We start from the raw sequence: 19,117 nt of genomic DNA, 5'->3' as shown, positions 1-19,117 counted from the left end.
AAATTAAAAGGAAATTAATATTCTTAAATTTTAAGTTACAAATAACATATAATAGTCTAAACTTTTAAATGTATTTGTTAAAATTATGACAATACATATAAATAATGACATAAGTATTAAAATAGATCATTAAAAAAATACTTCATTCATTCAACAAGCACTTACTAAGCATACTATTCATGTAGTATAGTATTCACTGGGTTTTAATCCTAAGTTGTACATATTAGTTTTAATAACCAGATAGATTCTTAAAATCCTATTAGGTGCTTTGGTCTTATATAGTAATCTTTTTTTACTTTTGTTCTAGATGCCTGGAATGATGTCTTCAGTAATGCCTGGAATGATGATGTCTCATATGTCTCAGGCTTCCATGCAGCCTGCCTTACCGGTAATCTTGTGAAAGTAACTGTTTTCTGTGATGTTTTGATTTCTTTTGTCTATGAGATAACATATGTATTTTGTAGGCAATCATGTTAGCTTTTTAAGTGCCTCCCAAGTACTACACGATGGGAATTACATGGACTTTTATTTTTAGTTTCTTGAATCCAGGCATTTACATTTTTTCCTATATTTATATTATAATTGTTGTACATCCTTAGTTATTAAATTAATTCTACATTAAACAAGTCTAGAATTCTAAAAAGCATAATTTGTTAGCCGGAAGCATTTTATTGCTCTTGTAGCATTCTAATCTTAAAGAGCAGACATTTGCTTTACCGTATACTAATTAAAAATTGATAGAATGATTTAATACTAGATCCTAAATTTAGAAATCAGAAGATTTCATTTGAAATCCACATTTCATGAGACTTCAGCTGTGGCACATTACTTAGAAAATCTTTGATTACTCTTATCACCCTTATTGGGTGGTATAGCAATATAGAAATCATTATGATATTCAAATTAGCATGACTTATTTATTAGTTAGTTGTAATGAACAGATGTGGCATACTCCACTGGGGTAGGTTTGCAGTGTCGTATCCAAAACCCCTAGGGCCAGATAACTTGCAAAATTTTTTTTATATTATAAAGTAATACATTGCATATAGTATATAATAATTATGTAAAAATTTCCCACGGGATCTTGGGCCGTGCACTTTAATTTCTAACACAATATTTCTAAAGCAGAACTTAAAGATACTCATTCTCATGTGGGATAAATAAGACTATAAACAGTTCATGTCATTCAGGATAGGTTTTGCCACTGATGAGTTTTGGTGCCAAACTTAAAAAAAAAAACAACAGCTTGTTTTTCAGAGGTTTTTGGATCTTAGAATTGTGGGTAAAGGGTTGTGGATCTTTATATAACTGATAATTATATAAATAGAGCACTTAAGATTAAAGTGCTTCAGTAGGCCCAGATTACTGCAATTTTTATTTTTATTTTTTATTTTTTTTACAATTTATAACAAGCTCAGGGAACTGAGATCACTAAAACTTAACCAAGAATCTTTGAGTCAGCGGCTAGAGAATTGATACATAGAGGGGACTGATTGACTATGCTTTAAGAGAATCGTATATAAAATACGGTTTAAGCAAGGTGAATGTTACTAATTTCATTTTTATTCTTACAGCCAGGAGTAAATAATATGGATGTAGCAGCAGGTATGTATACCATTTATAGTGATATATTTAGACTTAATTTGGACAGTAGCAACCGTATTATAGTGAGGAATAAAACAGTGTCTCTTGGGCACTATAATCAGCTCCTGATTTTTTTTTTTTTTTTAAGCAATGGAAAATGGAAATCCATAAGAAATTATCATAATTTTAGATTAGGAGTTCTGAGACCAGATTTGGTCTTCAGATGTACTTTGGCCCACGTGATGTTTTTAAATTTTATAATTAGTTGCTAACATTTAAAGTCTGCAGGCTTACATAAAGATTGAATTTATCATTCTATACAAAAATTGAATTTATCTTGAAAAGTTGGATGATCTGAACTTTTATTATTTACAATGGTCTTTCTCAACACAGTAGATACTCAAAGAATATTTGAATGGAAAATTCTGGTTGAGTCCATATTTGTACTCAGCAAACATTGTGGAATGGGTAGCAACTCCATACTTCAGATATCGAGCGTGTGCTCTCAGCCATCTGGACTACTTCAGTCATTTTTCTGGTACCTGCTTGGTCCTTATAGTCATTGCAGTTTGTAAGCCCTGTGATAATATTTTTTTTTCAGCTGGTTACCAATAAGTGTTTATTATGACTAGTGTGACTTTAACATATAATAATGCTTCAGTTATACATGAGTAAGTAATGTTCCATGTAATTTAGTATTCCAGATGGTGAACTTTGTCCCATGATTATGCCAAAACATTTTTTCTTTTGAACATTATGGGTCGAAATATGTTTAAAATGCACTATGTGCTTTCCTGGAGGTTTATATGGGCCATAATTGATCTTTTTAAGATGTTTCACAGATTTCATTATTTAAGCTGTAATGTTGTTCTGATATATCAATACCTTAGAATAGTATTTTAGCCTATTTAGATATCTAGAGGTGGTTACTATTACCCTAAATAATCCTGGAAAATTACCTTAAAGTTTTTTTTAGTTACTTTTAAATGCTTTGACTCTATTATTGATGTTCCATACTAGCTTTTTTTTTGATTGCTCTCAGTATATATGTACTTAGTTTTGTTTCCTTTTTACAGTCTCTTGTTTTTTTTACATATAGTTTTAAGCTACTAGTTTCCTAAGTTAAAGATTATTCATATGAACTTTGTGACTAATAGGGATTTCCCCTTATGTCTTAAGATGGCTTTGATAGTAGTTTAGGACAGTACCATCTAATAGAACTTTCTGTAAGTGTAGAAATGTTCTGTAATCTGTAATGTATATGTAAACACAGCCACATGTAATTATTGAGTACTTGAAATGTGGCTAGTGCAAAGGAGGAACTGAATTTTAAAATTTTGTTTAATCTTAATTAATTTAGATGTTAGTTTAAACAGGGGTATGTGGTGGCTAAAGGATTCTGTATTGTACAGCACGTGTTTGGAACCTAGATAATTAAACTTGTCAGAAATCTAAAGCATAGAATCAGATTTCTGACACATTACTGTACTTCAGCAGTATAGCAGAGAAACAGAAATTAGTTAAGATAAACACCTATTTAGCAAGAAAAGGAGAAACAAAAGGCAAGGGTGTGAGTACTTCTCAGACAGCTCCCAAGTGAGTTTGCAGATTGAAAGTTCAAAGTGCCAACTTAATTCTGAAAGTGCTTTGCACTATCGATGTTTTTCTTGTGGGAAAGAGAGCAAATACATAGGTTATGATATGGGACAGTCTTAGGATATTTAGTGTGATGGGATGAGGAGGAAAAAATAGTATGAATAAATATTTTAACACTGTTAACTCAAGGAGAGGATGATTTATCACATTGTAATACTGTTCCAAAAAAATTTTTTTTTAGGTACAACATCCGGTGCAGTAAGTACCTTTGGAATATATTTATTTCATTATACTTCTTTAGCCTACTATGTTGATGCTTATTTCTGTTTTGAAGATTATCTACGAAGTTGAACCCTTTTCCTTTATTTTCTATGCCAAAGGTTGAAAATTTGTTTGAATGATTTATTTTAAAATCTAATTTTTGTGGGACTTAATCAGAGATATGGGAATCACCAAGGTTTTGTGTTTTTTTTTTTAATTCCTTAAAGCTCAGTGAAGAGTTTATGTGTGTAATCTCATTTCATCAAAACAGTAGTCCTGAGAGGTAGCTGTTATTCTCATATGGTTGAGAAAATGCAGAAATCTGTGAATTAATTTTTAAGTATGTTAGTATTTTAAATTTGGGGTGAAAGACTTTTAATTGTGACCTGTATTTAAATATTTTAAACTTTTATCTTTTGCTTTAAAATTGAATGGTTATAAAATATCCATTTGGTATTCTTCCATTATGAGTGTCTTTTTTTGTTTTTGACTAATAATAGCTTCATGTTTTTCCTGCTTAGTTAAATAATATGGGCTCACTGGGAGGAAAATGAAGCAGACTTAAGTTAAAAAGAAGAAAGTAAATTACCCTAAGTTTTTCTACCATGAGGGAACCACCATGATTAATATTTTGGTTGTGTCAGTTGTCTGTCAAACTATTTTTTTTTTCTCACTTAATTGAAATATCTTTTTTGTCATATATTAAATTCTCACATATTCTGACATCCATTTCTGGGTTTCGTTTTCCACTCTATTTCTAATTCAATATTACACCTTTTTCTGATTAGAGTAGATTTAATATTTAATAAGACAAGTCTTTCATGGTTTCTCTTTTCATTATGTCCTTTGCTATTTTCAGATATTAGCATATGAATTTCCCTGTCCCCCACCAAAAGCAGTCTTTAAATACACACACAGAGACATGCTCAAAAGGCAAAAATTGTGTTTTTATCTGGGATTAATTTATTTCTTTCCATTTTAAGAGAACTGACATATTCATACTTTTCAATTAAACTTTCCCATCCAAAAATATTGTGTATTTATTTGAAAACTTGCTGTTGTTTTATTCTTTTTTGGTTTCAGGTACACAAATTTCAGTTACTTGTGCTTTTCAGGCTTTTGTCATTATTGTTGATCCATGGGGGTTCCCTCATTTTTTTTCCTTTATTCTTCCCTTTATTCTTTTTCCCTTTACTCCAGTCCACCCTCCCCAGTAGGTGCTTACTTGGATATATGTCCTAAGACACGTATATATTGGGAAAAGCTTATGAAAATGTTTTGTGTAGCTTTTTTGTGTGTGTTTTTTCTTTTTTTCTTGATCTTCATCCTTATTTTATAATTGGCATACAGTATTATATTAGTATCAGGTGTATAATGCAATGGTTCAGTATTTGTATACATTACAAAATGCTTACCAAACATAAGTAGTTAACCCATCACCACACATAGTAACAAAATTTTGTGTGCATGTGTGTGAGGAGGACTTTACTCTTCAAAGATGTAATACAGTATTATTAACTATAGTCACCATGCTGTACATTTTATCCCTCATGACCTACTTATTTTATAGCTAAAAGTTTGTAGATTTTGACCCTCTTCACCCATTTCTCCCACACCCCCAAACCATCCCCCCCTATGGCAATCATCAGTCTGTTCTCTGTTTCTATGAACTCGGTTTTTTTGTTTCGTTTTTCGGAATCTACATGTAAGTGAGATCATACAATACTTGTCTTTCGCTCTCTGGCTTATTTCACTTAGCATAATGCCTTCAAGGTCCATCCGTGCTGTTGCAAATGGCAAGATTTCATTCGTTCTTTTTTTATGGCTGAATAGTTTTCCTTGTGTGTATGTGCATTTTATATATATCTTCTTTATTCATTCATCCATGTACACTTAGGTTATTTCCATATCTTAGCTATTAAAAATGATGCTTCAATGAACTTTTTATAGGAACTTCCATACTGTTTTCCATAGTGGCTATACAATTTACATTCCCACCAACAGTGTAGGAGGGTTCCAATTTCTACACATCCTTGCCAACATTTGTTATTTCTTGGTTTTTTGATAATGGCCATCCTGACAAGTGTGAGATGAAATCTCATTATGGTTTTGATTTACGTTTCCTGATGATCAGTGATGTTGAGTATCTTTTTATATACCTGTTGGCCATTTGTATGTCTTTTTTGCCCATTCTTTAATTGGATTATTTGTGGTATTTTGCTGTTGATTTGTAGGAGTTTCTTATATATTGTGGATATTAACCCCTTATCAGATACATGGTTTGCAAATATTTTCTTCCATTCCAGAGGTTATATTTTCACTCTGTTTACTGTGTGGAAGCTTTTCAGTTTGATGTAGTCCCACTTGCTTTCTATTCCTAAACATGAAGAACTGGTTCAGAATTACTTTAACTTCCTTTTAGACTCCCTTACAATGAGTGGTGGTTTAAGGATAGCAAAACATGGTTCTACCCAGAACTCTAATGAACATTCTGTGTAATTCAGGCTATGAATATGTACCTGGCAAGAGAAATTCCTGTGTATTTAATCTGTGGTCAAGCAGATCCAAGAGAGCCACTTCCCTAGGTTTCCTCTGCTGTCCTCGCCATTCTTTTTGCCTTCTGGAGTCAAAAATTCAGGTATTAGTTACCTTGACATTTGTTAGAAGAAATTGACTGTTTGGATCTCTCTAATCAGTCATTCTGACAGGCTTTCTAAACAGAAATAGCTTTTTCTGCATAGCACCTGCTGCCAGTGCTCTGCAGGTTGAGGTGCTCACTACAGGCCTACCTCAGTTATTGGCTCAGTTCCACACCACTGCAATAAAGTGAATGTCAGTCACGAATTTTTTGGTTTCCCAGTGCATATTAAAGTTATGTTTACACTACACTGTAGTCTATTAAGTGTGCAATAGCATTATGTCTAAAAAAGCAATGTATAATATACCTTAATTTAAAAATACTTTATTGTGAGAAAATGCTAACCAACCATCTGAGCCTTTAGTGAGTCATAATCTAAAGATTACTGATTACAGATCACTATAACAAATATGATAACGAAGAAGTTTGAAATATTGTAACGGTAACCAAAACGTAGCACAGAGACACAAAGTGAGCAGATGCTTTTGGAAAAGTGGCGCTAATAGACTTGCTCCACAGAGTGTTTCCACAAACATTCAGTTTTTTAAAAAGGCAATAATCTGCGAAACACAATAAAGCTAAGTGCAATAATACCATGTAAATGTGTAAAGTTGCCAGATTACAGCAAATTCAAGTTTTGCTTTTTGGAGATTTCTGGAATTTTTAAAATATTTTCAATCTGTGGTTGGTTGAATCCACTGATATGGAGGGCCAACTGCTGTAGTTTGGTCTTCTTTTAAGTCTGTTTTATGATAGAGTTTTAAATGTTCTCCATTAAAGGCTTGTGCATTCTTCATTCTGTTAGATTACAGATACTGTATAAGATTTGGAGCCATTTTGAATTTGTTGTGCTTTATGTTATCATTTTTCTATGTGCTTATCCAGCAGGCTTGCTGAACTCTTGTTGCTTAGTGAGTTTTCTGTGTAATACTACTACCCTCAAATGACAGTTTTGGCTCCTTCTCTTCTGGTCCTCATATTTGTGTCTACTATTATTGTTTCAGGCAGAACCTCTAGTGCTGTGGTGAGTGGTAGCAGTGGTAAACTGGCATCTTGTCTTCTTTCCTCTCCTAAAGGGAATAAGTTTAAAATTTCTCCATTAAATATGATGTTTACTATAGTTTTTTGGTATGCAATCTGTGTTAAGTTGAAGCTTTCTTCTATTCCCGGTTTGCTAATAGTATTAAATATGTACTTATTTTTTAAATTCTTCAATTTTTTTTTCCATGTCAACTAAGATGATCATATGACATTTCTTTTCTACTCTGTTAATGTGAAAGTACATGGATAAGTTTTCTGACATTGCCATCTTTACATCACTAACATGAACCCTAGTTATTCATTATGTGTATTTAGCGGTATGTATATGTGCATACACGTGTGTTTAATTTCTTCTGAATTTAGTTTGCTAGTATCTTTTCTAGGTTGCTTGTTTCTGGAGAATAATCTCTCTTTTCTGGTCCTTAGAACAACTTAATAAATAACTTATTTCTTAATGCTTGATAGAACACAACTAAAAACTGACTGGACCTAACACTTTTTTTTTTAAATTAAAGTATAGTTGCTGTATAATAATATATAAGTTACAGGTGTGCAATATAGTGATTTACAATTTTTAAAATTTATACTCCATTTATAATTATTGTAAAATATTGGCTATATTCCCCATGTTGTACAATATATCTTTGTAGTTTATTTTATACGAAACAGTTTGTACCTCTTAATCCCCTACACCTGTATTGACCCTCACCCTTTCCCTCTCCCCGCTGGTAACCACCAGTTTGTTCTCTGTATCTGTGAGTCTTCTTCTTCTTTGTTATATTCACTAGTTGTATTTTTTAGATTCCACATGTAAGTGATATCATACAGTATTTGTCTTTCTCTGTCTTTCTTGATTACTTACTCTCTTGCTCTTTTTCTAGCATCTTGAGTCCTTAGCTCACTGGTTTTCAGACATCCTTAACTGTGCTGCTTAAGTTTTTTGGTTTTTTTTTAATAAACTTATTTATGTATGTATGGCTCTGTTGGGTCTTTGTTGCTGCGTGCAGGCTTTCTCTAGTTGCGGCGAGCAGGGGCTCCTCTTCGTTGCGGTGCGTGGGCTTCTCATTGTGGTGGCTTCTCTTGCTGAGGAGCACAGGCTCTAGGTGCATGGGCTTCAGTAGTTGTGGCGCACGGGCTTAGTTGCTCCGTGGCATGTGGGATCTTCTCGGACTAGGGATCGAACCTGTGTCCCCTGCATTGCTAGGCGGATTCTTAACCACTGCTCCACCAGGGAAGTCCCGGCAGGCAGATTCTTAACCATGGCGCCCCTAGGGAAGTCCCTTAAGTTTTGACATAAAGAATTTTTGTTGTCATTCAGCTCTCAATATCTTGTTTTCTTTTTTCCTCATTTGATTTCTTTTTTTATTAGGTATTAAGTGGTTTGGTATTTTTGGTTTCCAGATGTCAGATTTTTTTTTTTTTTTCCGAATTGAATTTTTTTTTTTTTTTTTTTTTAGAGAAATTTTAGATTGAGTGCAAAGTAGAGAGTTCCCAATACCCCCTATCCCACATACATACAACCTTCCCTTCTATCAACATCTCTCCCCGGAGTGGTACATTTACTACAGTTGATGAACATACATTGACACATCATTATCACCCAAAGTCCAGTTTGCATTAGGGTTCACTCTTGGTGTTATGCATTCTATGAGTTTGACAAATGTTTAGTGACGTATATCCCTCATGATAGTGTCATACAGAATAATTTCACTGCACTAAAAGTCCTCTGTGCTCTGTCTCTTCATCCCTCTCCCCATCTCCACCCACAACCCCTGCAGCCACGGGTCTTTTTACTGTCTGCATAGTTTTACCTTTTCCTGATGTCATATAGTTAGAATCATACAGTATGTGACCCTTTCAGATTGGTTTCATTCACTTAATTTTCCTCCATTTCTTTTATTTGATAGCTCATTTCTTTTTAGCACTGAATAACAAAATAATTATAATAGAGGTGAATAATATTTTGTTGTCTGGACATGCCACAGTTTGTTTATCCATTCAGCTACTAAAAGACATTTTGGTTGCTTTTAGGTTTTAGCAATTATGACTAAAGCTGCTAAAAACGTACAGGTTTTTGTGTGGACTTAAGTTTTCAACGCATTTGGGTAAACATAAAGGAACACGATTGCTTGATCATATAGTAATAGTATATTTACTTTTGTAAGAAACTACCAAACTGTCTTCCAAAGTGGCTGTACCATTTTGACTTCCCACCAGCAATGAATGAGAGTTCCTGTCGCTTCACATCCTCACTAACATTTGGTATTGTCGCTGTTGTAGATTTTTTTGGCGTTTTAAAAGGTGTGTGGTGCATTTCATTTAAATTTGCAACTCTGTAATAGTGTATGATGTTGAGCATCTTTTCATATGCTTACTTGTATCTATGTCTTTTTTTGTTGAGGTGCCCAGATTTTTTACTCTTTTTACAGATTTAATTTTATTTATTTTTGGCAGCGTTGGGTATTTGTTGCTGCACGCAGGCTTTCTCTAGTTGTGTCGAGCGGGGGCTACTCTTCATTGCAGTGTGCGGACCTCTCCTTGCAGTGGCTTCTCCTGTTGCGGAGCACCGCCTCAAGGCACACAGGCTTCAGTAGTTGTGGCTCACGGGGTCTAGAGCGCAGGCTCAGCAGTTGTGGTGCATGGGCCTAGTTGCTCTGTGGCATGTGGGATCCTCCCAGACCAGGGATTGAACCCGAGTTCCCTGCATTGGCAGGCGGACCCTTATCCACTGCACCACCAGGGAAGTCCCTACTCATTTTTCTTAATGATAAGTTTAAAGAGTTTTTATATATTTTGGTTAACAGTACTTTAACAGATGTGTCTTTTGCAAATAATTTCTGTTTGTGGCTTTTTGCATTCTTTTAACTGCATTTGGCAGAGCAGAGGTTTTTAATTTTAATTAAGTCCATCCTATCAATTGTTTCTTTCATTGATCATGCCTTTGAGAGACTTTTTTTTTTATAAGGTATACCTTTTTGCATTATGATCAGAAAGCACAGTCTATAAGATGTTGATTCTTTGCAGTTTATTAAAGCTTCCTTTATGTTCTATGTCAAGACCAATTTTAGGATTTTTTTTTTTTTAATTTTATTTATTTATTTATTTATGGCTGTGTTGGGTCTTCGTTTCTGTGCGAGGGCTTTCTCTAGTTGCGGCAAGTGGGGGCCACTCTTCATCGCGGTGCGCGGGCCTCTCACTATCGCGGCCTCTCTTGTTGCGGAGCACAGCCTCCAGACGCGCAGGCTCAGCAATTGTGGGTCACGGGCCTAGTCGCTGTGCGGCATGTGGAATCTTCCCAGACCAGGGCTCGAACCCGTGTCCCCTGCATTGGCAGGCAGATTCTCAACCACTGTGCCACCAGGGAAGCCCCAATTTTAGGAGTTTTTTGTGCTGATAATTTAAAGTTATTTTGTTTTTCTGTATCTTGGCATACCTTTCATCTAAGGAGAGGGGTATATTAAAATCTTTAACTTGAAGAAATGGGTCATCTTTTTCTCCCATATTTTTCTGTTTTTGCTCTGTATTTCAAGGCTCAGTTGCAAATAAATGCATATATGTTGAGGATAAGTTCTTTATCTGTTAACTCTTTATCAATATACAATCCCTCTTTCTATTTAGGTGGGACAGACAGTTATTATAGTTATTTTTATTTCTTTTTACCTTGTAAAAACTTGTTATGTTGTAAATAGAATATTTTTCCCATTTTTATTACAAGTTAGTTATTGTCATTCAAAAATTTTTGTATGTTTATCTTATAGCCAGCTAGATTACCAGAGGCACTGGATAATTAGTTGTTGGGTTTTTTTTTTATTTGAGTCTTTAGCAGTAAAGACAAGAGAATTTATCTCATTCCCAATCTTAATACCAGTCATTAATTTTATTGCCATAGTGTATTTGTTGAATTATAGTGATTGCAGACTTATGTTTTGGTCATGATTTTAATGGAAGTGGCTTTAGAATAATTTTTATTGGTCTTTGCTAAACTATCATTTAAATGTTTTTCTCTTTATTATTGTATTATTTGAGGATTTTTTGTTTTTATTTTTTGAAGACTTATGAATTGTCATGATACTCAGGATGTAATTTGATCGTACCAAGTCTATTAGTGTGATCATGTGGTGTTTTCTTTTTTCAATTTGTTAATAGAAATACTTTCTTTTATAGATATCCCAATATTGAACTACCCTTGCACTTCTACAATAAATTCTACTTTGTCAGAGTGTATATACTGAGGATTCTCTTGGCTTTTATTTAAATTCTTAACATTTACATTTATAAGTAACATTGCCTGCTTTTCTTTTTTTGATACCTTTTCTGTTGAGTTTTGTAACTGATAAAGAGCTTTTCATCTCTTTCTATGATCTGAAATAATATTGTAATCCTCTGTTCTTTAAAGGTTGCATAAGGTTCTACTATAAAATCATCTGGTTAGGTATCTTTCAATTGCGTCTATGGTAATTGGAATATTCAAGTGTGACGTGTTTCTTCTGGGTGAATTTTGATGAAGTAGTTTGGGAGGAAATCATTTCCTCGAAATTTTGAAATTGGTTGTGAATCTGTTCTATGTCTGTGGTTATTTTCCTTATTTAGAGTAGTGAGGGGATTTTTCTATCTATCTTAGTGTTTGGATTTAGTCATTTTTTTCTCTTTCAGTTTTGTTCAGTTGAACTTATACATTGTATAAATGTTTACATTTTGAGTTTGAATGTACTGAATTAATTCACAACCCAATGGTTGACTAGCTTTTTTGAATCTGAAAAGTATATTAGCTCTCTTGATAATTGCTCTCTTGATAATTATATATGTGCATTTGTTTTCCTTATACCCAGGTTTTTGTTTTTGGGGTTTGTTTTGTTTTGTTTTTGCCTTTCAGATATTTTCAGTATGTATTGTGCTGCTACATCATTTGTTACAGCGTTTTGCTTTTTTTATTTAGTGCTGCATCTTAGACATTTTTCATTATATTAAAAATAGACCTGTATAAGAGAGTTTGTAGTATGAATGGACCGTAAGTGAACTGTCATTGGGGGGTTATTGATTTATCTCTAACTTGTCACCACTGTTAGTAATCTGGTAGAGACTATCCTTGTACAGTCTTTGCAGCTATACAAATGGGATTTTGTAGAGTGAAACTTCAGGATCAAGAGATTATGTTTGCATTTTTTTTTTTTAATTTATTTATTTATTTATGGTTGTGTTGGGTCTTCGTTTCTGTGCGAGGGCTTTCTCTAGTTGCGGCAAGTGGGGGCCACTCTTCATCGCGCTGCGCGGGCCTCTCACTATCGCGGCCTCTCTTGTTGCGGAGCACAGGCTCCAGACGCGCAGGCTCAGTGGTTGTGGCTCACGGGCCTAGTCGCTCCGCGGCATGTGGGATCTCCCCAGACCAGGGCTCGAACCCGTGTCCCCTGCATTGGCAGGCAGATTCTCAACCACTGCGCCACCAGGGAAGCCCCCTTGTTTGCATTTTTGATTTGATAAGAACTACTAAATTGACCTTCAGAGAAATAATACTAATTCTATTCCCAACAGTAGCATAAGAGTACCCTTTTCTTCACACCCTTTAACATTGCATACCGCAGCTCTTTGTCATTCATCTGATGAGCAGAACGTTTTCATTTTAATGTGCACTTTCTTCATTTACTAATGAAGTTGAACATCCAATTATGTTATCTGTATTGAGTTCTGTTAGTGGCCATGTTTATATTTCCATTAGAATGTCTTTTCTTATTGATGGTAACAGAGTTTTGTATGTTAAGGGCAATGATTTTTTAATCCCTTGTTTTGTAAATATATACTTCCAGTTTATAGTTTGTAAAAATGTTTACTTTCGGTTGATTGTCCAGAACTGCCATTTGTGTCATCAGTTTTTTATTAGTACAATAAGTGTGTCAGTAAGAAAATAGTTTTGGGAATGGTGTCATCTGTGATGAAAGTGCAGAGTAATACTAAGGCTCCAAAGCAATGAATATCTTAATAACTCCTGCAGTGCCCCAAAGCAACTAACCTTAAGGTTAAAAGTAATGTCCTGGCTTTAGCTCATTTAGAATATACATTTGTCTTTGTTAGGTTTTTCCCAGTTTTGCAAAGGCAGTCTAAGTCTTTGATAGGTAGCATTTGCTTATTGCTCTAGAGAGGTCTTATGTTTAAAAAGAAAAAAATACTAATTTTGTAGGAAAATAAGTCTTATTAATAGACTATGCTAATATGACTATCAGTACTTAATAACTACTTGCATAGGTCATATTTTATACTATGAAGATAACTCTCCAGTTGTTAGTTGTTGATATATTCTTTATGCCACTCTTCATCTTATACTCAACATTCAGATACATTTGTTTTTAAATTTTTCGTTTAAAATATTAATTATTAGTTTTGGCCAGAAGCAAGACATATTATAATTTTACTTTAAGTTGCAGATCAGATATTTCTAAGGAAAAAGAGTGAAAAATTTATCAGATAAATTACTTTTCCACTCCAAAATTGACTTTTATAAGTGAATTTGATGTATTGCTTAAGACATTTGTACAGAATTTATATTCCTGTCTGAAATGATTTCATTTCTATTGCTGCAAACAGTTGGAGCGTTGATCCATAGTAGGACCTTAGTTTGGGCTAGGACAATGTTGTAATGAACTTAAGCTAGCTATGTTACCATGGTCATGTTACTTTACTTTCTTGTGCTCCATTTTCTCTTCTATAAAGTGGGGATAATAAATGGTACCTGTCTCATAGGGTTATTAAAAGAATTAACTGATAATTGATGCAAAGCAATTAGTACAGGGCTTAATACTAAGTAGTTGGCCAGAATTCATCTGTTCTTATTGATAATTAGACTGTCCCCGAATACAAGCTTGAAACAGTATTTCAGGGTGGGTAAAATGTGTTTTTTTAGAGGCAGAAATTACTGAATTGTTCTAATTTTATCATTTATTTCCTGAATCACTATGAGCAAGTTGTTAACCCTCCTAAGCCTTGGTTTTTTAATTTGTAAAATGTGGATAATGGTCTTACCTGCTTTGTAGTACAGTTGTAAAATTCAAATAAAGTAATAGATAGTGAATACTAAATTGCTTACTATTTGTTTTACTAGTTTGTATACTTCTCTTCTCGTTTTTGGTCAAGTGTACATAGTCCCTTTCTTTTTCATTCCATTATCTCATATGTTTATTTCTGGTGAACTTCCTCTTTCCTTGATGCCTTTAGCAAATGTGACTTGGGAAGTTTAAATATAATTTTGGAACTTATAGATTTCTTCTTAGTGCAATCCTGAGTTGGTACTGAGTTCATTTTTTTTTTTAATAAGAAATACAGACCTCTTTATCTATCTTAATAACATCACTTAATTTATGAAATAAAGCATTATGCATACAATTGAAGAAGCTTCCATATATGTCTCTTACTGCACCACTTTTTCATTATAAGATGTTAAAATAGGTGAATAACAGCAAGCTAAATATTTTTCAGCAGTTATTTAATGTTTGCTCCAGAGAGATTATAGTTGTCGTATTCTGCAGAGGTACTAGAACAAGTTAAGGAATTTAAATACACCTTTGGAATTATCTAATCATCCTTGTAATTCATTCAGAAATCTGTTCTGTAAGATTCTGTAAGTGGTCGTGTCAGACTATTTACAGAATGGTCTTAACAAATCTCTATAGGAAGGGCCATTTTGTATTAAACAACCCAAATTTGGTCAAGTTCTTTTCTGTGAATTCTAATGGCGTCTGTAATTCCTTCACTTAACTCTAGTTCTTTTTTCAGAAATTACAGAAAATAATCATCTTACCTCATCTACTTTTGTTAAAATTACATTGATTTATGTCCTCCTTAAGTCGTCTATTCTTGTTCTCCATCCCCACAATTTGCAAATGTTCCTTATATAGTTTTCAATTAGCATATTTCAACATTTAACACATCTGAAATTGGAATGCATTCTATCATCCATGATGTCCTATGATCTTCATTCTCCAGGCAGCAGTTATCACCTAGTTGTGCATGACTGAACAGTAAAAGTGCCAACATCAGAAGACTGAATGTCAGTGGTTTGCAAGAAAATCCTAGAAATAATGGCACAACACTCTTTTATCAGCTAGGAATAAAATGATTATGTGAGAGAGTAGGAGAAGCGATGAATCACATGTGTTTAGCCACATTCCCAAAGCAGAAATCAGAAGTAGATCTGCTCCATTACTCAGTAAAGTTGATAAGGAGGGAAGAAAGGTAAGCCAGTTTTAAATAGGTAAGGAGAAAGTTAAGAACAAGTAGCAGTGGTTTTCAGTTATTTTATGGCTTGTTTCGTTTTGCTTTTAAGAAATGCTGCATTATTAGTAGGATTCTTGGTACGCAACAGGGGATGGATGGTATTGTGTGGAAATATAATGGACATTAGCAACTTGGATACAATAAGGGGGTCTGAGTGTAAAGTTTAAGGAATAGATTAATTATTTTATTTGCCTATTTTCCTTTTTATGTATACACAGGAGTGATAGGGGATAAAACCTAAGTCTAATAAGTAAGAATAAGTCCTTTCAAAAAGTTTAACGTAAATCTGAGTGATAAAAAATGTGATGGTTTGACAGTGATTTTACCTTTTCTTCCTTAGAGGAATGTACAACAATCTTTTGTTTTAGATTTGAAGAAATTTGGTATAGATCATTTTTATAACCCTTTTTTGAGCATACTTTAGTCTGAAAAATCTGGTGCCCAGAAGTGGGCTTAGTACCTTTGATCTCATCCAGTAATTAATTCATTCATGATTCTTTGTAAAACTGCTTTTTAAAAACCACTTTATTAAGGTATGATTGACATATGAGAAGCTGTACATACTAAATGTGTATGACTGGATGATTTGAGGAATAAATACACATCCATGAAACTATCACCAAGACCATAGACATCTATCATCTCTCAAAGGTTCCTCCCAACCCCTTTTATTATTATTATTATTATTATTTTGTGTTTGTGCACGTGTATATATGGTGACCTTATAAAACTCTTAACCAACCTTTTATTTATTTATTTTCTTTATTTTTTTGGCTGCGTCAGGTCTTCGTTGTGGCGCGTGGGTTTCTCTCTAGTTGTGGTGCGTGGGCCTCCCTCTAGTTGTGCCGTGTGGGCTCCAGAGCGTGTGGGCTCTGTAGTTTGCAGCATGTAAGCTCTTTAGTTGTGGCCTGCGGGCTTAGTTTGCCCTGCAGCATGTGGGATCTTAGTTCCCCGACCAAAGATAGAACCTGTGTCCCCTGCATTGGAAGGCAGATTCTTTACCACTGGACCACCAGGGAAGCCCCTTAAGCAACCTTTATTTGAGCTATCATGTCTGTTGATACTTGAGGTCTTACTAATGACTTCTAGTAGTTTCTTAGTAGTTCTTTTGGACCCCATTAGTGGATTTATATTCTGTATCAAACTAGTTTCATGTAAAACTTTATCTTACTCATCTTGTGTTGAGGCATTTGTATTCACATTTTATCCCTATTAAATTTCACCTTGTTGATTATTAAGTTCTGATTGTCATGCAAAGGCATCCTTTCTAATTTTGATGCCTGCATCTTTATGGCATGTCAGTTTAGAACTTTGTCCAACTTGATGTAAATATTCTTTGGGTTAGAGTTGTTGAGCTCATGATCAATCCACCTACACTACATTAGCATCTCGTTCATATATTCTTTTTTATCCACAAGGCATAGATTTGTGTTGCTGAAAGATTTTCTTATGTGTAGTAGTTATAAGCAGTCATATCCTTATAATTCTGAGACTGTAGAATGGAGAGAGATCCTAAAACCTGAACTGATCGATGCTGCTTTTGAGGTACTTGAAAAATATTCTATTTTCAGTTACCTCCCTACTTGCATTGATCAGTTATTCTAAATAACTGTCAAAAGTATGCCCATTTTATACTTTTAATTTCTTCATATATTGCTTTGAAACTAATGATACTGATATTTACTGTCAGTGGCACTGTTAAATAATTTAAATCTTTTTTTAATTATTTTTCTTTAGAAATCAATGTGGACTGAACATAAATCACCTGATGGAAGGACCTACTACTATAATACTGAAACAAAACAGTCTACTTGGGAGAAACCAGATGATCTTAAAACTCCTGCTGAGGTAAAAGTTTGAGGACTGGAATTTAGAGATTAAATAGATTGGGTCTTTTTTGTTTTTTTTAGGATTTTGGTGGGTATTTGGCTTTCCAAAGAATAATACTACTTATATCAGAAAAGGATGCTACAAAGGCATTCAGAGGAGAAAAGGGTTTTTACAGTCACACCAATCAGCAAAAAGACAAAATTCATTCCCTTCTATAGGCAGACCAATTTTGTTTACTGATATTTACCCCTGCTCAGGAACCTTTGTCAGGTGGTATCAATTTAAGAAAGGTATTTAAAGAATAAATTGGAAGAAAAAAATACTCTCTCTCTGCTTGCCCTTTATTTGTTTTCCTCTTTATAGCAAACCTGAGTGATTTCAGATATCTTCTACTGGGTTCTTACATTTTTCCAGTGGGGCTAGGATAATGGAGATGAAGTTAAATTACAAATACAAATACTTCCATCTTTTAGAATGGGAAATTGTCTCTTTGGAAAATATTCCCCCCCCCTCCGCAAAAGTATGTATATTTCATTTTATGTTGTAAATTTTACCATTCAAAATATACAGATATGAAAATAAGATTGAAGGAATAAACTAAGTAAGCAATATTACCTGTGGTTTAATTAGGAAGTCTGGAGTCCTAAGTAAGAGCTGATCTGGCATTTCAAAGCTATACTTGAAGGTTTTTCCTAGTAGGCAGCATACTCTTTTTTTTCCTCCTCTTAATTAAGAATTTGAGGAGGTAAAAATATTTTCCAGGCCACCACACTAATTACAGAACAGCAGTACTTGGGAGGGGAAGTTGGCGGGTGATAAAATTTTTTATTTATCCCAATACTGACATAGATATTTGCCCAAGACACTGATTAAATTTGAGTTTTCAGTAGCATTCTCATTCCACCCTAACAGGTTCTGTATATTAGGTTTTAAGTATATCATACTTACAGTGCTTCCTTACATAAGGTAGTTCACATAGGTTTGTAATAAATTGCTTGTGAAACTGAAATCTAAGCATAACCAAATCAGATTTTGGTTTCTCCCAAATTTTATGTTTTTCCTACTTGTATTAGTATTTGAGAAGCCTGTTTGTGAAATATGGATGGTGATTTTTACCTATGGTGGGATGTAAATGGCAAGAGCACATAGGATTTGAAATTCATATAGACCTCGTTTTGAATCTTATCTTTGCCCCTTAATAGGTACATTACCTTAGACAAACATAATATATTCAAATAACTTAACATTAGTTAGTAAGTACCCTATAGTTGGTAGCTTATATTACCATCTCGCAAGCTTTAGAATTGTATGGGTTGATAATATCTAGTAAAAACAGTGATGTGAATGATGAAAGATGCTAAGTATATTACTATTAACTGAAGGTTTTTATTTTGCTTTAGCAACTTTTATCTAAATGCCCTTGGAAGGAGTACAAATCTGACTCTGGAAAGCCCTACTATTACAATTCTCAAACAAAAGAATCCCGCTGGGCGAAACCTAAAGAACTTGAAGATCTTGAAGGTAAAACAGGGAAAGATAATTTTTAATGTTACTTTTTTATGTATATATGCCATTCACATTGGAACAGTCCTTCATAAATAGGATTGTTCAAAGGCCTTATGTTTTTTAATTAAGTGATTAGAACGTTTTAAATGGTGTAACAGTTTTATGGGCTCTTATTTTCTTGTTGCTCTAGAACTCAGTTCTATAGATTTTAAATAGATTTTTATTTGATTTGATTCCACTGAAACTAGGATACCAGAATACCATTGTTGCTGGAAGTCTTATTACAAAATCAAACCTGCATGGTGAGCTGCTTTGATAATTCATTTTCTGTCATTATTTAACATTTTAAGAGTATGTCGCGAATGTTCACTAACCATAATTGGATAAATCTGCAGTGAG

At 33.9% G+C, this 19,117-nt stretch overlaps 1 protein-coding gene across 8 annotated transcripts in view; it reads left to right on the top strand.

Annotated features, from left to right (window-relative positions):
• The window catches only part of PRPF40A (pre-mRNA processing factor 40 homolog A), a 53,784-nt gene that overhangs the window by 14,739 nt on the left and 19,928 nt on the right, over positions 1–19,117 (top strand). For 4 of the 8 annotated variants that reach the window (XM_061183950.1, XM_061183946.1, XM_061183926.1 and 1 more), the window contains exons 3-8: positions 308–388; positions 1,575–1,605; positions 3,422–3,438; positions 17,120–17,230; positions 18,613–18,733; positions 18,967–19,020. In XM_061183950.1, the coding sequence (XP_061039933.1) occupies positions 308–388; positions 1,575–1,605; positions 3,422–3,438; positions 17,120–17,230; positions 18,613–18,733; positions 18,967–19,020 (415 nt within the window). The remainder of the gene's footprint in view (positions 1–307; positions 389–1,574; positions 1,606–3,421; positions 3,439–17,119; positions 17,231–18,612; positions 18,734–18,966; positions 19,021–19,117) is intronic. The other 4 variants (XM_061183964.1, XM_061183957.1, XM_061183938.1 and 1 more) reach the window with 1 other exon arrangement.

The sequence above is a fragment of the Eubalaena glacialis genome, chromosome 1, assembly GCF_028564815.1.
Source record: "Eubalaena glacialis isolate mEubGla1 chromosome 1, mEubGla1.1.hap2.+ XY, whole genome shotgun sequence".
In the NCBI taxonomy this organism is placed as follows: domain Eukaryota; kingdom Metazoa; phylum Chordata; class Mammalia; order Artiodactyla; family Balaenidae; genus Eubalaena; species Eubalaena glacialis.
Note: the sequence above shows the minus strand (reverse complement) of the source record. Positions and strands in the feature narration are given on the sequence as shown.